Here is a 27873-nt window from a genome sequence, read left to right on the forward strand (position 1 = left end):
AAGCTCCAAAGCGAGGGAAAAGTCAGTATTAGACGTTGGAAAACCGTGAAAAACCACCAGATGCTAAAGTTGATGTTAGATGAGGTGACGAGATGCAGGTTACGATTAGTAGTGATAGTGATAAACAAAACGTGGGGTAATTCTTGGACCCTGAAGAGGCTGTGCCTTGGTTTGGTTGATGTTGAACAAAAAAATTGCCAAATTGGATCAATTTGTAGCTGTTTTTACTGGGCAGAAACAAAAACGATTTATTAGTGAAGATCTGAAACGCGTAACATAGGTAGTGTGCACTATTCCGAATAAATACTGCCAACTTTTGACGACATATGATGTACCAACTTTCCAATCGAGGTCTATACGCGTATAAAGAATACAACGACTTTTGACTGATGAACGAGTTTAGTTAGAAAATATTATCAAATTCAGTAAATTCATAGAGAACTAGTTAACTAGATTGTGTCTAAAACACTAAACAATAAGTCTGGATTGTTGTTAGATTTATACACAACAGTTGCAAATCAGATATCAGAGGGACTAAGAAAAGACGGACTACCTATCTAATATAAGACGACAGGTATGGCATAAATAGATTTTCAAATAATAGGCATAAGTCATCTAATAAATGTCAAAGAATATTGCCTATGTAAAATCTGACAGTACCACCGGTCTGCCAGTGCCTGCCAGCCGTCAGTAAATCACCATCAGAAGGCGAGCTGCCATGGAGTGAATCACAGTTAGCAGACAGTCTTCTTCTCGAGTGCCTGCACAAACTACTTTTTTATCCTACACAACGGGCATCGTGAGCAAAGATGGCTCCAGCGACGGCGCTCGAAAACATTCCTACAGAGACTGTGCAACAAATCGCATCCTTCCTCAATCACAAGGACATCGGAAGTCTCTCACTCACATGCCGTCCACTTCGATCAAATTTGTATCGTTTGTTATGGTCCCGTATCTCGATCCACGGTAGTGAGCATGAGCTAGTGTGTCATCTGAAGACGTTCGACCCGAAATCAACACACGGTCGTGCAACTCTTGCACTTGTCAAGTAAGGATACGAAATAAATAAACCAAGGCGTCTGGTCTAAGTGGCATAAATTTGCTACTAGTTTCGTCTCTTATGCTTCTTAGGAATACGTACTGACTTGGAGCATGCACAGGAAGGCGACCATCATCAAGAACATGGTGTGGCCTTGTTACCATATCGATCAATGGGACACGATGAAACATCCTCTCTATCCTGCGCACAGCACTCTGATACCACGAGCGATCATGCAGACGCTGCAGGCCATGACCTCCCTTGAGTCGTTACATCTCAGTGTTCTGGAACTCTCAGTACAGCAGAAGCGCATGTTCCTAGGTCTCCTGGAAAAGGAAGATGCACCGGGCATTAAACTCCAACATTTGACCATTCGGGCGACAATCAATGTCGCGAAGCCATTCATTCTAAAGTGCTCGCATGAACTAAGATCCCTGGATACAAATGTTTCCAGCAGTATGTTCAAGTCCAAAAAACTAGAGAGGCTTCGGATACACCTTTACTACAATCAAATTAGTAGCCCACTCTATCAGTATCCATCCCTTACCAACGAAGAAGAATATGGGATGCCATCGCTACGCAACATCAGCAACGACTTTCCATCCCTCAAGACTCTCATTCTTCATGAAACCAGGGAATACAATATGTTTTCAAACAATGCCGACCCGGTATGTCTTCTTACGTTCGCGTAACCCAGCTTACTTTACTGACTCTTCAGTAGAACATAATGGCGGCCATTATCGCCAACACATTGAAGAAAAGATATCGGCGTCTAGAACGTCTTGCCTTTACTTCTATCTGGATGCAAGCTTATGACATTAAGTTCAATGAAACATTTTTTCACAACTTAGTGGGACGTATTGCTCGGGAACACCGTGTATTGAGAGAGGTGTGTGTTCTTGTCGAGCCACCTCAGTTCTACGAATGGAAGAGAGACCAAGGCACTACAATCCGAAGCTTCCACGAGATGCCTAACCGCAATGGATTCCCATTTGGAGTTGAGGAGTAGACGAAGTATCACCAGATGGGTCATTGGGCATTGTAGCATATGTGAACAACTACGGATATGTACTTTCTTGCAATATCTATTAGGTGTCCAAGCCTCAGGGGGCTAGAAAAAGTTGGCCGCAAAGAGCACAAGGGACGAAATTAGTCGACCAATTTATGCCACTTAGATCAGCCTTCTTAGGCTATTTATTTCTGTACCCTAAAGCTTAGAAGCAATATCGGGTGCCCAAGCTCTGTGCACTCTTTCACGCGTCACATCTCAGCATAGCATATGCATGTTGTATTCTGTTGTATGGGTGACGTTGAAACTAATCTCGATCGACTAGTATATATAGAAGGGTTACAGGGTAGGGGCAATAAGTAAGGGTCGACCGTTGTCCCAGACGTTCTTGGATGAGAGCCATATTCTGTTGATTGTAGTCTAGAGTTTCTTGACGGCACAAACACGTCGCATCTAAGATCAAGAGCCATATTCCCAACAATACTCTTATGATATCCCACATACCATGAAACGGTATGTGGGAGCGCATGGTCGTCAGCTGTCTCTGCCCATCCCGAGCACACCCGTCCACCCGTACAACCGCGCAAAACTTGGGTGAATTTATAGCAAACCAACTAAGAAACAATAGTTTGTCAAGAATTTGAATAGTAGCGGTAGCTGAGGACAGTTTGTATCCGTATATATGAGATGATATTAAGCACCAGGACCCGCCGAACCGTAGGCCGAAGGTTCTGTAATGCTCCAGATATACAAACGACAAAGTGCGATTACTTGTTTATTGCTCACACAGAGTAACCGAAACCTTACATAATCTATAAAACCTTCCTTTAACTAACCCATAAAATCACCTAAATAACCCTTTCTAATTACTATAGTATCTTAACTATTACCATAGCCTCTTAAAATAGCTCTTTAAGCTATACTATATATAGTAACCTATCTCTTAAGGCCTCTAGAAATTCCTTCTCTTTATCTAATAGAAGGTTATTGCCTTTATAGAGGGTATTTTTAAGGGTTTTAAAAGCCTTTTTTTTACTCTTTAATTAATTAATTAATTTCTTATTTTTTTTTAGCTTTTTTAGGCCTTTTAATATTTTTAATTTACTTAACTAGCCTAATTAAGTAATAGCTAAAGAAGGCTATTTTAATTAGCTAGGTAATATTAAACTTATTAATATCTACTATAGCTTTTACTTCTATATAGATATTAGTCTTATTTTTATTTTTAGCTATATTAATAGCTATATAGATAGTGCTATTTAAGAAGGCAGATCTATGCTTATAGCGTAGGTAATAGGACCCCTGTATACTCTTGTGTTAATAAGCAGGGCAAATTGACTGATAAGTGGATGCTTGGTCTTTTGTGTTTAAGGGGTCTAAAAGTGGTCTTTTTGGGTCTTTGTGTTAAAGGAAGGATAAGTAGGTTGTAAAGCAGTACTTTTATATTTGTGTAAGATTAAGGTTACTCTAAGAGCCCTATTTTTCGTGATGAAGCTGCATCTATCGATTTTGCATTAGACTTCGAGGGATACCTATATCAATATAAACGACAAAGACTTTTAAACGAAGAGGACAAGCATTAAGCAGTGACCCGCTGTCGCAGGGCGCTCAGATCGTCACAGACCAGGGCAGCACTTTTGTATAGTACGTACCCATAACATGGATGTCATGGCCTCGACCTAGGCCTAGGCTCATCGGTCTGTGTGTTATTTTTGGCATATTTTCTTTTAAGACCCGGGTTGTCTTGGAAATTGGATCATGATTAGTTGGATGTAATTCCAGTCCTAGTCCCAGTGACATGCAAGCAGAAAAGGAGAGACAGACAAAGAGAGGCTCTTGCGACGTAGTAGTCAGTCTGGCATGTTTAAACATTTCAACAGGTTTGACGTTACATGAGTTAGATTGTCGGGTATTTTTCATGACGATCTATCTAACCCATCAAAGGAGCATCGATGCTGATCAATAACTTGGAAAGTAAAAAGATGATACAATCCGAAAATTCTACTATTAAACCATCTAGTACATAATAATTTGACTTCTGCAAGATTGACAGTTGTTGAGGCCAGTGGTCAGGAACGCCTACCTACCTCCTTTACTCCTTTACAGCACGACAAACCCCATGTCAAGCCCTCTATAATTAGAGGAAATATCGTCAACAATAAACGACAATTGACCATAGAAAAAGACCATTCAGTCAATGCCAAGCTTTGAATCGAATCTCAATGTCATATTAGCCCCGATTCGTCAAGTCTTCCGTGCCACGCGCGTGCTCAAGGAACCCCTCAAGTCTAATTTCCCCCGATTGCGTCGCTTCATCCACTTTCTCTCAGGAACAATGAGGATGATGACTGGGTGTCATACGAGAGGATTGGATTACCCCTGGCCTGAACTGGATATTATGGCCCATTTCTTTGCCTCACTAGTCAGAGATTGTATAAAGAGGAGCTTGTTATAGTAGTGAGTGAGACCATATAGGTAAAAGCGCCAGGAACATGCGTTTTACCAGTGTGTTTTAACTATTGGATGAGGTAGCGTCAGGGACCGGAAAGGGGGCCACCGACTGAGCGGCTGTTAGCCTGCTAGACAGGTAGCGACTTGAGCTATGCCCTTGGGTTCGCAGCCAAGAAGCAAAAAAAGAGTACGGAAAGAGGAGACAAACCTGCAAGGTACGGGTCGTTACCCTGGTCTTTAGGTGCAGTTGTGGCTCATGTGTGGGACGAAAAAGGTACAGCTCATGCAGCATGTTCCCTTGTAGCTGATGCGCATTACTTTTGCTGGGGACAATATTGTTTAAGCGCGACTTTTGACAGACAAAGCAAATCCCATCTGGTACCACGTCGTACAGCAGATGTATACATAGTCTCCGTAGTTGGAGGATATGGCCAAGATGGAATCTTGTTGGTCAAAGACAGAATTAGCATCAGACCAACCAGAGTATGAGGTGCTCAATTGCACGTGTATCTCAGTAGCAGCCTCAACAACAAGCTAGCACTCCTTCGAATCATGTTTCTTGTCGTATTCCGTGGAGACAGGCTAAGAAATTAATGGAGCCCTACTGATGCCCCCCATGTCGTTATGTCGTACGTCTGGTTGACGGTGATTGGCTTCTCGATTGAACCTCATCTCAAGCGAGATTATCTCCCATCTCGGGGCCATCCCATAACCGCTCATCATCAAGGTCTAGTTGAACCCAGGCATGATCGCCGAATTGTGGAAGGGAAACGCTCCAGGTAGTGAAGAACCAGGACCCCAGTTTGATCCATGCCTTTAGTAGTAGGTAGGTATGTACAGAGTACAGCAGGTAATACAGTAAAGACAGGTACCTACAGTAGGTACCTGCGTAGGTAGTACCTAGGGACGCACGACCTCTGGAAAAAGGGTCACCACCAGTGACTGCAAGAAAGAAACTCGTGTCGTGTTTGTGCTGTGTCGGGTTCATTTTAGTAGACACCTCCCGCTTTGTCTCTGCCTTTGCTTCTTGTCTTGTCTCTCTTTTTGCCCCGTCCGCTCTCCATCGCTCTTTCTTGCCTTGGCCTTTCCTCTCTGTCCTTCTCTATCGTCCGTGACAAGACCAACTCTAATACTCTCTTTCAATTTGTTATTTGTTTTTATTTATTCTCTCTCTTTCGCTTCTATTATTTATTCTCTTTCTATTTTGCGGCGCCGACGGTATTTCTCTTTTCTTCTTCTCTGCCTCTGTCTTTCCTTTTTTTGAAACGAACTTGGACGAACAAAATTACGACTCTCACGACGACAACATCAATCAAACAAACAACAATTATCGTTCCCTATTTGTGTTATCGTCGATAATCGTAATTGGGAAGCCTGGGGATTGAAAAAAAGAAGAGGAAAGAAGGAATAAATCGAAGAACCGAACAGAAAAAGAGAGCTGGGCTATGCAAAAAGACGAATACAAGGAAACCACCACGCAATTACAACAAGCACAATACATTACTCACGATAACCCTGTCGCTCGTTAATTCCTGGACTCTCCGATATTAGCATTCCCGGATCGATTGCCTTTAATCACATTGCCAAACAACAAACCTCGAGGAACCGAAGAGAACCAACCAAAGAGAAGTGCAAGGGGCGAAATATCCTCTGAACCACCATTTTTAGGACCTCGTTCTTTGTTCTCCATCTCCGCCCACAGCAGACTTTGTCTGTTTTTTGAGCGTTGAGTCAGTGAGATCAGTACTTGTGTCATCTTTGTTGACTCGGTTATCTCTCCTCTGCAGGTTGATGGATCATGTGCTTTGTTGAATCAGCAATCACCAATTGACTTTTACACTCGTTTCCTTTCCCTGCCCTTGCTCGTGCTCCGTTATTCTGAAAAAAAAAACATCTCAAGAAAGAAGCGAGCTAGGAAAATACGAACCGACTACGTCGAGACCCATTCATTCATCCTGCACTCGTCGACACAATTGGCAAAGACATTCACTCAAAAAACCGACACTAGCCAACAAGATCGCCGCATCGGGACCATTTCGACTCTCCCTATTCCCCAAAAAGAACAAAGAACCACTCAGTTCTTTCAATTCGTGTTGTTATTTTAGGGTACCCGTTTCTGAAACCGGCTGGCGCACGTCCCCTGCGTTAGTTGGCTAGGCTGGACTGCAACGTCCACCTTTACGCAATTCCTCAGGGCCAGCGTCCACTAAAACTACAGCACTCACCAGCACCCGACAGCTAGTGAGAACTGGGAATCGGTCCATCCACCTTGCCACGTCCCCTAACTCTACCAAACGGGCCACGCCCGCGGCCACGACGCATTCAATCTGATTTGATCCAACTAGTTAATGACTTACTCATCCAGCGGGCCTTCACTCGCTCAGGTCCTGGATATGGATTTGGATATGGATCAGGATTCCCCCAGCAGGAATAGGGATAGGGATAATATCCATGTCGATCAATCGCCATCAACCCTGTCTGGCTCAAAATCACCTTCCTTTTCCTCCTCGGATCTGTCCGAACTGCAATCGTTCCAACATCATCACTCTCGCTCTGCTTCAAATCATCGCCACGTCCACTCTCGTTCCACCAAAACCGAAAAGTCAATCACTCACAATATCCTCCACCGAGCCCATCTTCAATTGCATCGACTCGAAACAGTTGATGGTAAAAACACCGACGAACCAGCCGATCACAGTCATTCCCAGCTCCACAAGACCGGCCACCATTCCCATCACTCTCACCAGCGTCTACATCGAAGCATTTCGCCAGCCAGCCTCCGCCAGCGCGCTGCCACGCCCGACAACGCTCACGCTGACCCCAATGCCGTAAAACCTCGTGCTGAGCAGGACCTTTTCACCCAGGTTGTCCAGACTGTGTCGGTTATCCAGGTTGTCGACGCGGCCGGCTCACCCATCGAAGTCCAAACACACTTTGCACCACCTGCCACCGTCGTCGTGGATTCTGCCTCGGGCATCACCGTCGCCGCCATTTCAGACCCGGAGCCCAAGCTGTCCGCGGCGGCCGTGGCGTCGGATCCAGCTCAAGCTCCAGCTGCAGCTGAGAGCTACAATGTCCCGTCACCACCTGCTGCCGCCCCGACCGCCGTGGAAACACCCGGCTTGACCAATCCGTTACCGTCTGCGCAAATCCCAGATGCGACCGTATCTGATTCAGTCCCTGAGCCTGTAAATGACACAACAGTGCTTCCTACAGCCGACCTGCCATCCGACCTGGTCCCTCCAACCAACCCTGTGACGTCTGCTGACCCTGATTTCGCGAGTCAAGAGACAACGTCACCAGCTGCGCCCACTACCGATGTTGACACAACGGTTACGGATGCTAGTGGGTCGGAGACTCTCGTAACCACCGGTACGAATATTCGCCCCTCCTATTTATAGATAGTTAGAGTTTATGGCCATGTGATGACTGACAACGTGGACTTTAGATGACATTAGCGCTACCACCACAGATGAACCGACAACTCAAATAGAGACCACCACATCCGACTTGACATCGGAAACAACACAGGCCACGGAAGAGACTTCAGAAGCAACTGCTGAAGCCACCACGGACGTGACCCAATCCGAATCAAATCCTTCAACAACGACAACAACAATACCAACGACATCAAACACAGCTTCACGAGCTCGTAGCTCTTCCACCGTCATCGTAGTATCTTCCACCTTCGTTACCTCTTCCATCAATCCTACACTCTCGACACAAAGCTATTCCGATTCGGTCTACTCGAGCATCTCTGCAGAAGAAACCTGGTCTTCAGGCTGGTGGGGAGCGGACGATAGCGAAGGAAGTGCTGGAGGAGCTGCTGGCGACGCAACAGCTGACGGTCCACCCCCGGCACCAACAAACACATCAACCACCAACGATACAGATACTGGTACCCTTTCCCCTCAGCAAAAACAAGTGATTGGTGGTGTTGTGGGCGGCGTAACGGGTGTGGCGTTCTTGGCGTTCTTCGTCCTGTTTGCTCTCAGGTACAAGAAGAAGCATCCTGAAGGCGGTATACTCGGAGGGAACCTGTCTGCGACACGATCAATCGGCGGCCCCACGCCTGGCCCTGACGGCGGATCAATGGCGGAGCGCTCCAGTGCATCTACTGCTGTGACTGCCGTTCTCGCGGGATTGATAGGCAAAAAGCAACAGCAGCCCGCCGAGCCTGCTCCTGCTAGTGAGAGGGGATTCTATCGTGTTTCAGGAAAGAAACTGCCTTCCGTCCTCCAAGCAGGCGGCGACGGCTACTCTGATCCTCGAACTGGACCTCCTCCATCTGCTGGTCGAGCGAATCGAGAAAGCGTCATGAGCGGCACCTCCGACTACTGGAGAGGTTCCATGGCATGGGATCCCAGCCAGCAAGAATCCCATCATCTTGCTCTTGGAACACCGATGAGGCCTATAAGTGGCGTACCAGTCATCCGATCAGGCCCGGCACGTACTCCGGTCACAGAGTCAAATCCCTTCACTGATCCTCCGAAGCCGAAACCCGAAGGGGATGGCCTCGGAGGCTCAACGGGGGCAGGATCTGTCACTTCTCGTGATGGATCCTTTGGCTCGCCATCGAGATTCCAGGAGCGGATATGATTGATTCTGCTTGCTATTTCGTATTGCTTTGTCATCTGTTGATACCTGAGCGTTCTGTCCATTTTTTTTTACTGCATAACGACCATCTCGCCGTACTATTTAGTACCACCATTGGTGCTGTACTCACCAGCTATATGACTGCTTTTGGTCATTGCATCTCTCTTCATTTCAATCTTGGCCACATATACGAGTGGCGCGAGAAGCATTTCGTTCGGCGTTCAAATGTGGTCGTCATGACACCACTGGGGATCTCTTTTCGGAAGTACAAAAACCTGAAGATATGGGAGTTTAGATCCGGAGGTGAAAAGGATAAAGATGGGTAGGGGGTTACCACAAAAGGAGGAAGCTGGGCTAATTGAACCGAAACACATTTTTTTCCCTTGCGACGCTTGACGATCGGTTACTTTCTTGACTCTCATTAACAACCATTTCTGCTATGAACTTTTTTCCCTCTTCTATTCTTAACTTCCGATTTTACGACCTGAACTGGCGAGGGGCTAGTGGAGGACTTGGACCCAAAGTTGGGATGCATTGGCACAGGATATGGAACAGGATTACGCCATTTCGCCCCTCATACCGACTGAGTACAAGTTTTTGCTACCCAAGGACTAGGAAGGTAGTAGCCCTTTTGATGGAACTTTGCAAACGGCAAGTCAAGCGAGAAGTCTGGTGTATATAATGGCAATCTCGCAACTCAAGCACGATTTGCACAAGAACATGAATAAGACATCAAGGCCTAGAAGGTTCTTTTCCAAGACACTAGCTCTTAGAAATCTCTCCGTGACGTATCAGTTGATATAGTTGTTTGAGTCTTATTAGGCTCTCGGCACACAATCGGGTACATGACCATCAAACACTATACGAGGCGGACCCGAAACAACAAGAGGCAAGGTACAAGGGGCCTTGGTGAAGAATAAGAATAAGCGAAAGTCTAGAGATGAGGGAGGAAACACGGTAATTGTGTCTTTGATGGACCCTTTTGTTATGACAGGATGATAATTGCGTGTTCGACCCCATCTGTGCTCATACATATGTATGTAATAATATATCTGGGAATAAGGTTGCTGCGGTACAAGAAATTGATGATAGTTTATACGGTAGAACAGGGTTAGGTACTCGTCTAATATTCTCTTTGGATTTCCAACTATAGTGTATGCTAGGTATATGGAGCAACTAATAATTCTGACAAAAGTTTCCATACATACAACGCTTAGAAGAGGCTCTGGAATAGAATCAGAGACGGCTGCTGATCTTACTTTACATACGGAACCCCCGGCGAGGTTACTTTCTCCAACACTACTGCAGGTTGGTTTTTGGTTACACTCAGGTCGACAAGGCCATGTGTAAAGTGTCTCAGGATTGCACAGCCCCCTCTTATTCAGGTTCGGATGAAGCGACGTATTCGGGATGGGGGCTGCCAAGTACCAACATGAAGCTGCCATTGGGCGTTGATCAACAAATTCAGAACGGTTGGTTGGTTGCTCTTTTGCTGCGGGTAGCTTTCCCAGTGGTGAGGTTCCAACGGTTTATTCGGCGTCTGTGTGTTTTAAGTCTGAGACACGTCATCAGGGGATCGAATCTTTTTCTTCTTCTTTTCGTGTGTGTCTCTGGTCAAACTTGGAGTTGTACGTCTTTCGTCTTGGATCTGCTTTAGCCTTACAAGGACGCGCAACGTGGCCAAAAGTTCATGCGATGTGATGATGAGAGAAATCATCTGAGGGTTTTTGGGGGCTGGACTTGGCTGGACTGTGGGTTTGAGAATATGAGACCCACGGATATAACAGGAAGCTCTGTGAACCCCTTGGTTATGGAGCGACTATGTACCTAGACTACCTAGGTAGACTATGCTAATTGCGGCTTTAGAGAGCGGGCTAATTTATTAGTGACGGATGTGTGTTTTTGTTGTAGAATTGTAGCATGTCTCTTGTCTTGCTGTTGAAGAAAGAAGACCATGACCTTGCAACATGTGGAGTAACTAGGTATAAAATGAATGACAAAAAAGTGAATCTCCGTATCTTCACCCTGGATTGATCGAGTCAGTGACACAAGGATTGCGGAGTTTACAACAACATTCAAGTCATCCGGGTTCTGACTGTTGCCCGTAGTATAGCTGTATTATATTGTAGATGGAAGGATGAAAGTGGGTTGTGGATGCCGGTACTCAGGGGTCCTTTGACGATCATTTCTCCCCGTTGCTTGTGGATTTGAAGCTCGAGTTTATTTGATAGTATGTATCACATTGAGTAGATGTTGATATGTTGATGTGGGTGTTGCTCGAAGTTTAATCATCTGAGATGTTGATGTGTTGAAACTTGATGAAGAGGTTGAATACTGTAGACAGTAGCTCGTGTCCAGTTCGCTAACTGATGCGATTGGCCGTGTTAGTTGATACTACTAGGTACCTAGTAGGTTTATTCAGCAGGTTGATATCGTTTAAATTGTTATTAATCACCACTACGGTTGACTTGCCTCTAAGGGGAATCAGACTCATCGTCTCTCTTGTGGTGCTTTCCCTGATTCGAAACAAATACCCGCGCATTAAGTTCTGGGCTTCCCTGCGACTTGTTCTGTCTCACCGATCCCAACGTGAGGAGCCTCTCCGTTGCAAGACGAGGTAAACGGATAGTGGACTTGCCGGTTTATGCTTTTGATTCAATTCGTGTGCCTGGTGGATTTCTAATACAATTGCCTTGCCTGTCTCTGTGCACTTTTTACTCTCTTCAACACCAAGATCCAACATCGCGACTTTTTTCTTCCTTTCTTTCCTTTTTCCTTTCTTACTTTCCTTGATTCTGAAGAGCCCAAAAATTAGTACTTTCTTTAAACCTTGGACGCTAAACAGACCACGCTACGCCACGCCTGCAGAACAACCCACGAACGGTACTTGTACCCGCCAAGAAGCCTCTTGTCACACCAAAGGCCAAACTCCGCCACCCCACCTCATCAGTCTCCGTCACGTTGAGAGAGCGAGAGAGAGAGAAAAAAACCCCCGACTCCGAGTCTGACAGTTGAGAGAGAGAGTGAGTGATTGTCATAGATTCATTCCGGTCTAGTACTGGGTTACGACTTCGGCTACCTACCTAGTCATTAGTCGCCCTGGTCCTGGCCACTGTTTCTTGTCGACCTTGTCTCCTTGTTCTGGCCCTCGGCTCGTTTAACTAACCGTTTGCCCTTGCAACCTTGCCAGGCCGCCAGTCAGCCGCTATTACTCTACTGTACTCTTATTGTATCATAACTTTAAGCGATCCCGCCGTCTCCGATCTGCGATTTACCCCAAACTTGACCTTCCTTTTGACTTCGACTGCGACTGCGACTGCGACTGCAACTACACTCTCCACACAAACGCATCTACTACATACAACTACTACAAACTTTTCTTTGCGCGTCACTTTACAATACCCCCATGATCTACTTATAGATAATTAATTTACAACACACCACCCAATCCGCACCGGTCGCTCGACCCATCTTTCGCTCTTGCTATCGAATCGTACGCAGGGTTCTTCCTACACAATCGATACGCCGCTCGCGCCGCTTTGCGCACCCCGATCGTCGACCACTTTACTCTACTCTATTCCACCACTATACTATACGTTAATTGGCGAATTGTTCGACTGCCATCTCGGACAAGATGGATCATATGGCCTTCCAGGTCCCGGGCATGGCCCCTCCCATCATGAACCACCCGCCACCACAGGTCTTTGGTAGTTACGACGGCATACCGCAATTGCACCCCGAAATAGCCGCTCAGATGTTTAACGACTCGGCCATGATGCTTGAAGATGCCAACGACCCAAAGAGAAGGAGAATTGCTAGGGTATGAATGAGCCTTGAGCAGACGCAAAGCTCCTGGATTATGAGTGCTGATTGGGATTTTCACAGGCTTGCGATATGTGCCGGAAGAAGAAGATCAAGTGCGATGGCAAAATGCCGTCTTGTACGCACTGCATCAACTACAAGACCGAATGTGTCTTTACTCAAGTAGAGAAGAAGCGCGCTCCTCCCAAAGGGTATGTCACCCATATATGCCAGTCCGCCATAATGGTTGCTTACAAATCCCAAGTGCAAAGTACATCGAGGGTCTTGAGAACCGTTTGAATCGCATGGAACATCTCCTAAGGCTGTCTGGTAAGTAGTCGCATAGTTCCTGATCATGGCAAAAAAACTCACCTATCATCTGCAGGGCTCCTTGACGAGGATGATGATGATTTGGGCGCTTTGGAGAAGAGATTAATGGAACGGCAACAAAAGTCAAGGCAAGCGTCAATGGCTGTTGGATCCGGACCAACCTCTCCGACTCACTCTACTTCTGCTCCCTCTGCTATAGACGGAGCTGCACTGACTCCTCAGAGCTCACTGACTTCACCCAACTCAATCACTAAGGACGAGAAGCGCAAGTCAGTAACGCCAGCTCCTTCGACGGCCCCGCCAACAGCTGCAGCAACAAGTGCGAACGGAGAAGAGGTGAAACCAGAAGAGCCAGAGGAGGTAGAGGCTCTATCAGAGATGATGTGCTCTCTAGTGACCAATAACTACGGAGAGACTAGATACATCGGTAAGTCACCAATTCGCACCATATCAAGTACTACTCACTGACCTGTAACAGGCTCATCTTCTGGCTTCTCTATTTTTTCGCCCAAGGGAGTCTCGTGGGTGAACTCAAAGACCGGCGACGACTCTTTCCAACGGACTATATCGGATATTTCTGTCGACGACCACAAGTGGACCAACTGGAAGCCTGAGGTCTTTGGCGATCTATTCCAGCGCCCAATCTTCCGGCCTTTGCCTCCCAAGACTGAAGCCCTGTCTCTACTTCAGGATTACTTTGACAACTTCAACTGCATCTTCCCTCTGTTTCATCAGCCAACCTTTATGCATTTGGTGCAGATGCAGTACTCGTCGGAGCCGTACCAGGGATCTGGGTGGTGGGCAAGTCTCAATTGTGCACTTGCTATCGCCCACCGTCTACGTGTTATGAGCAATCTTGTCCCGCAGGACGAGGACGAGAAGGCCTGGGGCTACCTCAAGAACGCCATTGGCGTTTTCCCAGAGCTGACTATGCGCAACACTGATTTGCTAAGCGTCCAGGCTCTTCTTGGCATGGCTCTGTTCTTGCAAGGAACACCCAACCCGCAGCCTACATTCTTACTGGTTTCAGCGGCGATGCGTCTAGCACAGAGCATTGGTCTTCATAAACGCGGTACCGGATTCAACCTGAACCCTATCGAGATCGAGCAGCGTAAGAGAGTCTTCTGGATCGCTTACATGCTCGATAAAGACCTTTGTCTCCGAGCCGGTCGTCCTCCCGCCCAGGACGATGATGACATGAATGTTGAGCTTCCAGACGCCGATCCAGCGGATAACATTGGCAATATCCCACTGGCTGATGGCAAGGGCAAGATGAATCTCTTCCGAGTTATGTGCGAGTTTGCTACCATTGAGAGCGAGGTCTACAAGCGGCTGTACTCTGTCCAAGCTACCAAACAATCCGACGGTGAACTACTCAACACTATAGGCGAGTTGGATCAAAAGCTGGAGGAGTGGAAGGACAGCATTCCCATTGATTATCGCCCTGAACACGACATCAATGCCTCTCACACGCCCCTAATTCTTCACGTTGTCATGTTGCACCTTACATACTATAATTGTCTTACAACCATCCATCGCATGTCGGTCCACCACGGCTACTGGACCAGTCGATTGGCCAACTATGCTATTCAGGGCTTGAATGCCCGACCTCTCAACCCGCGTGTCTTTTCGTCGGCGGCACTCTGCACAGCTGCAGCACGAGCCTCTGTCTCTTTGCTGAAGTATGTGCCTCAGGGTGATTTCGCTTGTGTCTGGTAAGTCATCTAGTCTCGTTCACGGAAACAGTCTACTAACATACACCTTTAGGATGATTCTTTACTTCCCTGTCTCTGCACTGGTGACCTTGTTTGGAAACATTCTCCAAAACCCTCTTGATCCCAGGGCAAAGTCGGATACCCGACTCATGAACATCGTCGTCACCTTCCTCTCTATGCTTGGACAGGAGGCTGAGCAAGGAGGTGTTCACCGAATGCTCGGCATTTGTGCCGAATTCGAGCGCATAGCGAAGGCTGTTATCGACAAGGCTGAAAAGGAGCAGTCTTCTCGACGTAAGCGCAAGAACCAGGACTCAACAAATAAACCGTCTGCTGGTGCACCTGCCTCCCGGCAAAACGCTACCAAAGAATCGGTGCGATCTGCTTCTGTGTCTTCCACTGCTAGGAGATCTTCGCAAGCACAGCTGTCGCCCCCTTCAAACGGAGACTCGATGGGATCGTTCTCCATAAATACACCGATGAATGATCTTTCCCCATCAGCAATGTCGGCTGGCTGGCCACAAGAGTTCCCGGTACCGCAACCTCATCAGAACGGCGATTTTGATTCAGCAATGAACTACGGCGAAGGAAGTATGAACTCTCCGGGGATGCCAGTGTCGGCGTTTCAACAACCACTCCTCCCACAAGACCTCTTCTCTCTGCCTATGACGCTGGATTGGAGCTGGGCTGAGATGACTACTGGTGCATACCCGACAGTTGAAAATGGCAACTTTGGTGGTGATCAAGCGTAATGTGACTCTCGATGAGTTTTATTGTATGTTAGTTAATTTGTTCGATACTCATGCTTTGGGGGATTTACAGAAAGAAAGGTGTGCGGAAGTAATGAGACATGCGCTACGATATACAGGATTCGGAGAGAAGAGAAAACAAGCGTGATTCTTTTTCAGATATTTAGATTTTATTGGGTTTGAGCATTTTAGCGCATAGTTTTATATCAGAAAATCGCTGTCGACTAAACCTTGATTTCTGAACCCCCCCTGGAATGCCCATCCTACCTACCTTGCTCTTGCTACCTCCCCTTCGTGACCGCATTAACATACCGGCCGGCCGTTACCATAAACCTCCCTCTCTCCTTTGTCCGAACGCCGTGCTCGTTGGGGCGGCAAAGTTGGTGTGTCCGCCCCATCAGAATGCAAGAAAGTAAAAAGACCAAAATTAGATAAAGCCCGCTGGGCTATCAAAGCAAATTGCACAGTGATTTTTTGTTCGCCGCTACGAATCCTAGGACGGACGACCGCATGTTTTTGGGTTTGCGCCTGTCTCCATTTCAGGAGTGTTGTCTCTGGCGGAATCGTAGTATGGCATGTATACAAGAAGACGTGAGATGAGTTGGTGGAAAAAAGTTGTTTGGGAAACTTGGACGCGACTAGAGAAGTGGCATCAGTGTGTTGTGATGTGGCTGTCTCAACAGAAAACCGCAAACCCCCTTTCGGTGAGGTTTAATTCGTTGGGTGATCCGGGAGGAGCGTATTCGAAAAGAGTGTGCGATGACTGGTCAGGGCGCACGTGAGATGCATTAACAGAGTGCCTCATGCGCCCACCATACCGGGGCCGTAGCTTTGTTGGCGCATCGCGCTTGGGTACGGTGAGGTATTGCCCGGGTTCTATATGAGATTGAGTCAGTTCTGAAGACCTCGAGACAGGTAGCTGAGGCTTGTTTACCTTTTTGCGTCGCTTCTGTCCGCCCTCTCCCTCTCCTGTTGAGTAACCTCCTTCCATAGCTGTATCGTCATCAGGGTAGCCTTCGCCATAACCCTCGAAGCTGCTGTCGCCATATGTTCTCTTTTTGACGTTACGCTTTGGTCGGTTCGGATCGTTTGACGAGGCCCCTTGAGCCTTTAGACGTCCTACTGCGCCAGGAACGTTTAGGGGAGTGTTGGGAGCGGTAGGCCTTGCCGATGATGGCAGCTTCGAGTCTCCGCCGGGTGACTGAAGTCCTAGCACCGATGTGTCCCAGTCCTTCTTGCCCAGAGGACCCTTGGCCATAGTGACTGACCGTCCAAGAGCAGATAAGCTTGCTTGTGATAATCCATGTTTGATGTTTTGGCCTTTGACGATCGTGTTGTCCCAATCTTCGTCGGGCATGTGAAGGATGTCAAAGAAGTCGGGTTTCTCGTTGGAGTCCTTGTCTGTCCTTTGCACTTTCCAGTGACCAGCAATACCTAAGCGCTTCATATGGCCAGTATAGGATGAACGCAGTGCGTTCTTTTCTCCATTGGGTTTCTCTCGAGCTACTTCGGCAGCGAGTGCATTCAGGTTGAACAAATCATATAAGTCTTCTGAGACGCGCGGCAAAGTTTCGGGGTGGGCTAGAAACGATTGATGTTAACAAAGAATTCTCTGGCGGGAATCACATGATGATATGATATAATGCCCGCAAAATGGGGGGAAATTGAAGGCTCTCATCAGAACCAGAATCCGGGCGCTGCAGGGAGCGGGAAAAGGGCTGTGAAGGGAGTCTTACGAGTTTGGCAAAGTAGGTATTTCTTCCCCACATCAAGATGCAGGTCCTCAATCCCCAGTTTGCTTTCCTCGACATGGAACTTCTTCTGATCGCGGTCACCACTGTCGTCCATGGAGCGTTTCCGCTTGTGGGGTGAATCGTCAGCCATGGCAAGATCGTGATGGGCGCTTCCGGTGACGCTGTGGGCAGGAGTCGGCAGAGTTGTTGGCGTGGTCGTGGTGGTCATGGAGGTTGCCACGCTCAACACGGGCTCCGAGGTCCCGGAGGAGAATTGCGATGGGCTCTGGGGAGTCTGAGGATGGAACGACATCGTGGACGACTCCGCGAGGGAGGGTTGTGGGCGAGAGTCGCGCCGGTCGACGACCGAAAGTCGCTGCGCTCCGCTGCTCTCTTCAATCAAACGTCATGCACTGGCACTGGATTTTCTCGGGACTCGGTGAGAAAGGCGATCGCGGCGCAGACGGACTATATGTTCGCTGCGGTGTTGCTTGGGAACCGGGGTATCTGAAATCGACGGATCCGAAGGGAAATGGGCGAATGTCGCTGTCGTAGAGCGAGGGTTAACGTCGAATAAGGCGATGGTCGGTTTGGTTGTCAGAGGTTGAATCGGGGGCGAAAGGTGTGGAGTTGAGTGGTGAGTGTATTGGGTTTGGAATGAGGGAGAGGCAGAGACGCGGTACGTATCTTGCTAAATAATCAGTGCCAAGGTTAACACGCCTAAAGTCACCTTTCTGCGACAACAGGTGCGACTCGAGCTAAAAGATACTTGTACGAGATAAGGCAAGGCGTTCTACTCTAACCCTTATAGTACTAGCTCGGTGCTCACGCCAGAGTTTGAGCCTGAAAGGCGAGGCAATTTCAAATGGTGACCCCGTGAAACCAATCAGCGGTTCGCAGACAGGAACCTGCCAGCACGGGCAAGCCGCTATTTCCAGTGCTTTCAGTGGCCTTCGGCTCACAAACCACTTTTCGGGAACATGGCCCGTTAATGTGAGTGGCTGGCCGCTCCCAAGAACAAAGAATCCCGGGATGAACGTCTCCTGCATTTATTAACCAGCACGACCAGTTCTTCGCTGTCACAGTCAGTCACAGTGAGGTGTCAGCCCCGTAATCCAATGCGGACGGCACCATTGGATCAGGCTATCTCATTTACCGCGCTCTGATAAAATATTCTGGATTTAATGCGTATCAGCTCATGTACGTCAACTCCATACAAAGAAGTTGATTTCTGACATCGATTACAAAACATCTCTTTGTTTGTATAGCAATTTGTGACAGTCTCAGCGACGCGTCTTTTGTATCGAGGTCCCGTCGCCTAGCAGCTCACTCCAGCGGGGTGGAGTTAGGCCCGCTCATACTAAGTTAGGTAGTCACATGATCTTTCTTTTTTCGTCAGTTAAGTTGGCAACCCTCTCGTCGAAAAATTTCCTCTCTTTTTTCCATACAAACACGACCACTGCTATCCCTCAACTACTGTCAGCTGCTCGACCCTACGCGACTGTAACAATTCGGGATTCGTGGTCAAGAGCACACTTTAGTAACCTTGCCTAAAACCATCATCACGAGGGCCCCTCGTGCGGCTACCATGATGCGATGATGACCTGATGCAAGTGACATGTCTTGACCTCTTTAATTCCTTTGTTCTTGATCAAAGGGACAGGTAGAGGAACGGAAAGAATTTAGCCCTTTCGGGCTATGTGCCGTGATGTAAACCTCTTTTGCATACTCATCGCCTTACTCTACAATGTTGTGTGGTAAGTCCTTAGATATTCATCGGGATCATGCTCTCGGCAAAACTGTATTGTGATGACACCAAACATCTGGTAAACCTAGCAGCCTTGCTTGTTGTTTTCAGCCCGATGTTGACCATCACTGATAACCACTTGGCTGCCGTAAGGAAAACTGGCTTGTCTGACAACAAAGAGCTTGCATGCACCCATATATCAACTCTGAATTTTTGGACCAATAGCTAATAATTGGTCGTTGGCTAGGTTGTACTTCAAACCGGCCGATTTCTCAAAGTTCTTCACCATCAAATCTGGATAAATCAACAGAGACCCAGCCGGATGAGACTGGCATGCAACACAACGGGATACATAAGGCGCCCAACATTGTCATCACTTCTTTACTGTTGCTCGGTTCAAAGTATTTTGGTTTTTACATATCATCGTCAGAACTACCTTGATACAGGCTGCCACCAGGGCCAGTCCCGACCTAACAGGCTATTTCTGGTATCCTAATACCTTGTTCCAAGAAGGCACACTGAAAAGGAGAGAAGAGCCAGTCTATCCCAAAACCAAACCCAGTGATGAAAAAAAAAACACTTGCGCCTATTGACCTCCAGTAAATCCCCTTTATGTTTTTTCCACTAAATACCAGCTTTAGATACTCATCATCATGGTGATTGCCTCACCCCATAAACGACAAAAGAAAGGGTCGTGATCATTATCAAAATACCCAGCTCAACACTCCTCGACGCGCCCAGCGAAAAGTGACGATGTAAACCAAAACAAAAAGATGAAAATGAGAGACAAATAGGCAAGTAACCCAACAGATAGGGCAGCGGCAAGACACCTCGAAGAAGTAGAGCAGAGGAACAAGCCGAACAATGCAATTACCACACTGTTTTCAGTGTCTTGCAAGAGCAATGAGATGCGTCATATATCAACATGTACTGTTGTAATGAGTACTGTATATCTGGGTAAAGTTCAATACCGCGTGACTGTGTACACTTGTATTGGCAACTTAAAGCTCCAAACGCCTTTGAATGTCTGCCCTTGATGCTTAGATTCCTGGAGGTGTCCTGGTGTTGGAAATGGAGGTGACACCATAGCCACTGACGCCTCCAGAAGGGTGATTTATCGGCGTTGGCTGATACAAGGGCGGTTGTCGGTCGGAGAGGCTTGGGCTCGTGCTGCTCGCCCCTCGGTATGTGTATTCAACGACGTCCCCTTTCCATGCCATGTTTGATCGTAGTGGTGACTGCGATGACTCTGACCTGGCTCGGGAGAAAGACTCGCGAAGCAACGGTGGTGGAATGGGATGAGGACTTGAACGATGGATCTCAATAGGGGTGCCGAGCCCGTGCTGTTGTCCAAACGGGTGTGAAGTTCTCGGGCTACCTCCGAGAGAGGTAGAGAAATGACCGCCATACTGATATCGATCATTTGGGGCTGGGGAAAGTGGTGATGCCAAGCTAGAGCTGGCCATGCTACCAACAGGGCTGTATGCCATTCCACCGAATCCTGGGGCCAGGCCAGTCGGTGAAGAATGCTCGTGTGTATCATTCCTTCGAGCGTCGACGATCATAGGTCTCATCATATGTTGGGCGTACGACTGGGTATTGAATTGTCCTGGTGATGGCATAGAAGAACTCATACCGTGAACTGCGCCATAGGGAGAATGAAGCGCCTGGACATTATCAAAGCCTTCGGGCACTGCTCTCATCTTGATCATACGATCGCGGTCGTCAACATTAAGGCGCTTGATCTTGGCACGTCTAAATCATGATTAGCCATACCCACACAACTATATACACAAAGGATGAAATACCGGTTCTGGAACCACACCTGGACCTGACGTGAGCTTAGACCAGGGATTTCCCTCGACAATCGCTCGCGATGTGCGGCATCGGGGTGAGGCTGTTTGGCAAACTCACTCATGAGGAATCGGGTTTGTTGATGGGTGAGCCTGATATGGTGAGCACATATTTTGAGACTTGGACAAAAGATTACTGACCTGAATCGCTTCATCTTGCGCCGAGCAGCCGCCCTCTCTGCTGGAGTTTGAGAGGAGTTCTCATCACCGTCAAGCATATCATCTTCGTCAAGGTCGTCTTCTTCGTCCGGTGGTGAGTTGACTCTTCCCCCTTGGTTCGACTGAGAAGTCGAAATTTCGGATGCTGAGCGACCCAGAGGTGCAAAGCTGACAGCCGTTGCGGCTTGCGAGGCATTACCAGATTCCTCCGTTACTGAAATGCTGGGTTTCATCCCGTAGCTATCATGCTGGAGTACCGGTTGCTTCGGTCCTGACAGAGGAACCCCGCTGTGGTCTGCCGTTCGGAAATGTGACGAGTATATCTGTGCTGTTCCAGATCTCATGTGGATTCCCAGAGAATTGTCTTTGTCTTCTGCCGGCTGACGCAAATGGGAAAGCTGCGAGGCTTCACTTCGCGAAGTGTACGGTTGAGAATATCCGCCACTTGCATGGGAAGGACCAGAGTTATGGCCTTGCCAGCTCGAAGGTGCCGGCAGATCGACATTGACATCGTAAGGGTTCGACATGCGAGGACTGGGCGTGTTACGAGATGGGTCGTATCTGCTGAAAGGCCAACGGCTATGTTCCGTGTCGTATTGCCTTGTAACAAGCATTTGGACGAGGTGCAGGTCGAATAGCAGTAGATGGATTTAAATAAGGAGGAACGGTAGTGAGACCAAACAGTGTAAGCTGAGCAAGTACAACCAACACAGTGTAGTTTCGATGTTTCTGCCCTGCTTTCACGGACGGGTCGGTATGTTGCAGAAAGCTTGAAACCGCTCCCGAGATAAGTAACGGAGTAAAGAGCAGGCTCAATAAGGAGCGGGTAGCAGAGTATAATCTTAGGAAATTAAACGGAAAGGAATGTGAGTGAGGCCTGGTCCCTCAAGAAACAAGCATGTAGAGATTCGTTTGATATGGCAGAAATGGTTCCGAAAGAGACTTTGAACGAATGGATTGAATGATGAAAAGAAGGGACAAGCACATAAAATGCAGCTCAAGAGATGAACAAGTTGATGTAACTTAGGATAGAAGGAATGATATCCGAGTCGTGATACATTTTTGAAGTCGGGCTTGGGAAGGATATATGAGTCCAAGACGACAAGCCAGGACACACCTCATGGTGGGGTTAGGTCGACGAAGGGCCATGGCTGACCATGTCCTTGCCCAGGGGTGTGAGCAAGGTCAAATTGGGAGGCATCTCCCTGTCATGTAAGGTGTAGAAAAACAAAATAAAAAAAGGTGCTACATGCAGAACGCACCCTGGGGCCTGTACAAAGAGTGGAAACGGCAACGACTAACAAGTGGTGGGGGAATATCTGGTCTGGTACTCGGCGTACAACTGAGCGAAGCGTTGTGCGTCTATGCTTGTTGGTACTGTGAAAAGGGCCCCATATCGGAGGCCCTTCGCCCATTCTCTTGTAGTTTTGCGTATGTATGTATTTATACGTTAGTATGGCTTAAAGAGTAAGTAGCCATCTGTGTGGACTTATCCATCAATCTTCTCATAGTACATTGGTGAAGGGCGAACAGGGTTTGCCAGATGTATGTGCAGTGACGATCGCAAGCTGTACCGGAAACAAACTAATGCCTCCAGAACCGTCACTTGGTGCTTTTCACATCGGAAAATTATAGATGACGGCACCACCCAGTCTGGTTAACCTCTGCCAGAAGATTTCTATGGGGCAGAAGCATGTCTGATGTATAATAAGCCAAACGTACGGGTCATGATAGACCCAAAGTGCCAGTCCGCCATTGTCAGCAAGTCTCGGCACGAATACATACAACAGACAGATCATGGAGCACAGCTAAGGGTGCAGCACCAGCCAGGTTTTTTGTGAAAACTGCATTGATCCTTCGTCATCTTGAACTTGTGTCGACGTTGCGGTTTGGCGCATGTTGCGCATAACCGTTGTCGCGGCTTGAGCGGGAACGAGCCAATCAAGTCCTGGCAGGGGTCTGTGGGGTGTGCTGCACCCATGTGGATCAGGGCGTAAAATCTAATACAGAGACTGGTTCTGCAAGATTGTAAGGGTCTCCGAGGTGAAAACACAGTTAGGTAGAGTGCAGGGATATTGTCCGAATGATAGGGAAGAGTAAAATGGTCAAGACGAGATGAGGGACATGGTGCGGAAGCTGGGAAGGCCTATGGCCTACATATCGTACAGCGACAAAGTGGATAATATATGGGAAGATCGTAAGGATGATCGTCCTCTTCCCTGTGAGATATGTAACAAGGCTGCTGGGTCGTGTGTTGGTACGAAGCGACATGAGGCAAGACAGCGTATCAAACCCACACATCTGTACGTACGTAGCTGGTAGTTAGACTATGGGTGAAGCCCAAAACAAGACATTGTTAAACATGACATGATATTCTTAATATGCGAGGGCATTCGAAAGGCGGGGCGACAACCAGCTGGGGTCAATCATCAGCAGTGGCCGGAAATGTGCAGACTCTTCGACAAAGTTCGACTGACCCTTGTGCTTCGATTCCGAGGTTGAGGTTGTGGAGACGCTGAGCAACAAAAGATTAGAATTCTTGCTGGGCGGCACTTGAAATATCCAAGGATAACCCTGCGCTAATCCACCAGACAAAAACATGCTGCGACCGAGTACTGTATGGACTGTCGATATGCGTGGCGAAGGCTTTCAAGATCAAAACTGGGTGACACTAAAATCGCGATGCCGCAGATAAAGGCTTCAGCCTTTTTTTTGAAGCATGGGAAACCCGTCGAGAGGCACAACTGATTCTATTTCTGGGAATGGACAATGTGCCCTTCAGACCATCCAAAGCTTGAAGGGAAACCCTCGTGTGATGTGTCGTTGAGGTTTGTGTTAATATTATCTCAAAGGTCAATGCACGATGAAACAAGGAAGTCAACTTCCCACTTCACGATTATTCAACCTTAATTTTCCGTCGGAAGAACAGTAGTCATTCATGACGAAGGGGGAGGTGGCTCGTGACAGATCTGATGATAGTGGTCTTTGCCAAAGTATATTAGTACGTTCTTGAATGCCAAAGCCCTCATCAAACCAGTGGCTTACCAACGCATCTACCAAGGCATAACTGGTGATTGTTATCACATCCTGTTGGAGGTAGCCGGTTGCTTGCATTGATGAATCGTTAGTGGACATTGCTTGGTTGAAGATTTGGTGGCGTAAAAGTGCCACCAACCAGCGACGGTACATGCGGCAGCTGTCCACTAAGCCTTCCTTCCCAACGTAATCACCCACAAAGGGGAAATCAAAACAGCCAATTGCCGATCATTGGGTCGTTCCTGCTTTTAGACAATGCATCCCTTCCAATCTAAGTTTAGCAGCCAGGTGGGCTTCCTGTTTCGTTCCTGACAATAAATGACAGGCTACTCCAGTTTGTTTTGGCAGTTGCAGCAGAGCCTCAAGTTGAGTGTCTAGTACTAAGTTAGGCACTATACGCGGTTCGTTCACTAGCAACCTCTTTCTTGTTCCCAATCATTCTCACGCAAAACACAACACGCAAAATTACGGCCTCTTCTGACGGGCGACGACAGACAGCACGCACCCCATCTTATGCGAAACTATTAACGGGTGGCGGTACAGCCAGGATCAGGGGTTGGCCATAACCCGGCAAGCTCGAATCTAGACGTTTCATCCTTCACCTGGGCCTGAGCTTCAGCACATCCATCCGCGATGAACTAGCGCTTTGCCGGCGTGATCGGAGAAGCCTCATCACTGATGCTAGCTTCCTACACGGAGATTTTTTTCATTATTCCAGCATCCATGTGTCGTCCCGATAAGAAGAAGAAGGAGAGGAGGGCGAAGGAAAAAGAGACTTTGATGGGAGACTGAAACAAGCCCGTTGTCTTTACCAACTGGAAAACCCAAAGGCTTTGACAGTGTTTCCGGCATCCACCTGTCTAGCGTTTGGCCGGGTACTGCAATTATGCTTCAGTCTATTCTTACAGACCGAATCCCGACATATCTCTTGAGGGACAATTCCATGGTCGGCAGCAAATATTTCTGGAGATACTATGTTTGAACCCCAATCAAACCACCTCCATCTATGCTGGAATCCACAATGTTATCGTGTGTCTCGTGTCCTTGAGCTGAAATAACTTTCAACTGAGATGAGGGATACATGGAGGGTCTTGATTTTACGGGTTTCGACCACAGGAGAGTTAACTTACATTCACCATTCTGACCGTAGAGATCGTTGGTGAGACGACGGCTAACTGAGAGTCAAACGTGGACTACGATACGTCATCGAGAGCTCTTTCTTAATAGGCATACTGGTCAAGCGGGAAAGGTTGACCTGTACCACAGATTGACCGGTCGATATGATGAACCATGGTACAGGCTACTATCTCGCGATACAACCGCTGAGGACAATACATGCAGCCCGACTATTTCAATCGCAGAACAGTACAGCTCTCTGCCGCCAACCGGACCAGGGTACGGCCTGGATCATCAGCGAATGATGGTCGTTGGGTGGCGAGCACAATTGCTTAAATCAGTATTCCTGGCTCGGCATCGAGAACCTTCGTCCTTGCTGGAACATCATTCCCGTTCGCACGGTATCCAGTCGGCTCGATGCATCTTCTCGCAGATACGCATACCAGATTATTATTTGAGGAGTGAAGGAGCTCGTGAACAAACCCTTTGTCGGATATGTGCTTGTGGGGAGCATCGATTACGATGTGAAATTCCAAGATTACAGCGATATCATTCCTAGGGAGCGGGTCAATCGTAGAACTCAGGGTGCCGTGATGAAGGACTCACTATAGTGGTTTATGTCATATGGAATCAGACCATATTTGATTGCCATCTCAAGACAGCAATTCATGTACAGCAACTATGTGCACTTAGTTAACTACCAACGCAATGAGAGATTTGTTACAGACACACCCCCACTAGTCCCCAGATTTCAGGACCGGCATCCCCGCCTCCTTGCAAATGGGGACTCTCTAACACAAATCCATGGTCTTCAATCGCTGTGCCTACCTCTGGAGATCGAGAATGGCTGTCCAAGAACTTCTTGGGGATGAGGATCCGCGATCTGGAGATATGATCGATCATCCACTTTCACTCTTGAATGAGCGTGGTCTTATTTGTTTTCGATGAGTGGAGGCATCTAGCTCTCCAACCTACGAAGGTTCATATGAGTTTTGCTGAATCAAAAACCAAAAGTCAAAGAGCAGAAAAAACCAGGCTGTAACACCGATGGTGGCCAAACTCTGTGCTCAACGATCACAATAGACAAGGCACTCCTCTTCAATTCGATTCCCAATGGTCACTGTTTAACAACAGATGTGCTATCGAACGTTGTGGCCTTTCTTTGTTTGATCGGCCTGCTACGTCGTGCTCGCCATGGGTCTCACTAGCACGTCGACCAGGGCTACAATATGAATTTCTTTCCTTCCAGAACTTTATCCCGGCTATAATATTGCACCCTTGCTCTTACTCGTCTGAATTCCCTGATTTGGTAACGGAACTTGACAACCTTTCCATATTCTGCGCAACGGAACGCAAATGCAAAGGCTGTGGTGGCGATGACATCCACGACGCGCTTGTCATCTCAGCCCAGTATACAGACTGGCAGGACAGGGCTCTCCTACGTGGGGACACTTGAATTGCATCGCATCACTCTTGCAGCTGCTTACACTGAAAACAAAAAACGGCAAGCCATCCATCCAAGTGCCAAGCAAGATGCAGGGTTGCAAAAATACACATCCATCTTTATCTTGAGATGCCTGTGAGCTGGGCAGTTTTCAAAAACACAACGACTCCCGGATATTCAACCCCTACCTACTCCATGCTCGCTATATTGACTAATTTCGAAAAGCTAACAGACACATCAAGGCTGATCATACATTTTCATCTGGAGTGAGAATGTTACTCTGGCCCACCAACCGCCCCATATCGATCACCCACTAGCCCTGGCTCCCGTTCCCTCTGGCAGCCTGGCAGGCGGCATGTTATCCTATACACGCATACCTAATTCTCCATGCCGGATCTTGTTGCTCTCGTATCCTGCAACCCACACGATACACGACCCTAGCCATCTAGTCAGCCAGTCGCATTCATCCCTAAGTTGACAGTTCTTGGTTGGCATTGTAACCTTGTTCAGTGATCACTCAATAATCTTATCTGGCCACCAATAGTGAGTATGTACGCTCTTATTAGAATATCCTACCCTGCCAATTCACGATACGCGAATACCTGTTCAAGGTCTCGAGGAAAAGGGGAGACCATTTACATATATGTATGCTCAAATTCAAAACAGGATTCGATTGGTAGCTAAATATATTATTATATCCACAGCCAACTTCTGATGCACATAATTCGTTTTTCCTTTTTTTTCTTTGCTCCTCCTGGTTGTCCCTTTTTTTGCTTCTGATGTCAAAGGTGCGACTCTAGTCTGACCAGGGAGTGACATAAACCAACGACATTATGCGATCCCTGCGCGATCAGACTATGGTACTGTACGTAGTGCGAAACCTCCAAGAAGAGCCTGGGTTGATACGGATTGACATCCAGTATGGACAAGTCAGATTCCACAATCCCTCTCTAACCAGTTCCTCAGCGGCGGAATTGCAGCTATTATTGTCGGTATAATCTCCACCGTCTCGGTCCGTCGGGCCTGGCCTCTTACAGACAGTCACTTAGCCATAGGGATCTGATCTTGCAGGTTCTAGTCGACTGGCAGCCGTGA

The 27873-nt window shown here is 47.6% G+C and overlaps 5 protein-coding genes across 5 annotated transcripts; 3 read left to right on the forward strand and 2 right to left on the reverse strand.

The window, feature by feature from the left end:
- Window positions 1-809: 809 nt before the first annotated feature.
- Window positions 810-2048, forward strand: FPOAC1_010549 (uncharacterized protein; the record flags this gene model as incomplete). Its single annotated transcript, XM_044854938.1, has 3 exons — window positions 810-1048; window positions 1161-1707; window positions 1761-2048. 3 exons carry the CDS (start codon window positions 810-812, stop codon window positions 2046-2048), a joined length of 1074 nt encoding a protein of 357 aa, XP_044702251.1.
- Window positions 2049-6847: 4799 nt separating this feature from the next.
- On the forward strand, window positions 6848-9098 carry FPOAC1_010550 (uncharacterized protein; the record flags this gene model as incomplete). The annotated part of the gene is made up of 2 exons (XM_044854939.1): window positions 6848-7871; window positions 7948-9098. The coding sequence occupies 2 exons, from the start codon at window positions 6848-6850 to the stop codon at window positions 9096-9098; spliced, it is 2175 nt and encodes a 724-aa protein (XP_044702252.1).
- Window positions 9099-12729: 3631 nt separating this feature from the next.
- FPOAC1_010551 (uncharacterized protein) lies at window positions 12730-15693 on the forward strand (the record flags this gene model as incomplete). The annotated part of the gene is made up of 6 exons (XM_044854940.1): window positions 12730-12915; window positions 12981-13108; window positions 13162-13226; window positions 13282-13653; window positions 13705-14941; window positions 14994-15693. The coding sequence occupies 6 exons, from the start codon at window positions 12730-12732 to the stop codon at window positions 15691-15693; spliced, it is 2688 nt and encodes an 895-aa protein (XP_044702253.1).
- Window positions 15694-16491: 798 nt separating this feature from the next.
- Window positions 16492-17736, reverse strand: FPOAC1_010552 (uncharacterized protein; the record flags this gene model as incomplete). Its single annotated transcript, XM_044854941.1, has 3 exons — window positions 16492-16566; window positions 16625-17271; window positions 17427-17736. The coding sequence occupies 3 exons, from the start codon at window positions 17734-17736 to the stop codon at window positions 16492-16494; spliced, it is 1032 nt and encodes a 343-aa protein (XP_044702254.1).
- Window positions 17737-20210: 2474 nt separating this feature from the next.
- FPOAC1_010553 (uncharacterized protein) lies at window positions 20211-21796 on the reverse strand (the record flags this gene model as incomplete). The annotated part of the gene is made up of 3 exons (XM_044854942.1): window positions 20211-20925; window positions 20979-21116; window positions 21165-21796. The coding sequence occupies 3 exons, from the start codon at window positions 21794-21796 to the stop codon at window positions 20211-20213; spliced, it is 1485 nt and encodes a 494-aa protein (XP_044702255.1).
- Window positions 21797-27873: the final 6077 nt, after the last annotated feature.

The sequence above is a fragment of the Fusarium poae genome, chromosome 4 (genome assembly GCF_019609905.1).
Source record: "Fusarium poae strain DAOMC 252244 chromosome 4, whole genome shotgun sequence".
Classification (NCBI taxonomy): domain Eukaryota; kingdom Fungi; phylum Ascomycota; class Sordariomycetes; order Hypocreales; family Nectriaceae; genus Fusarium; species Fusarium poae.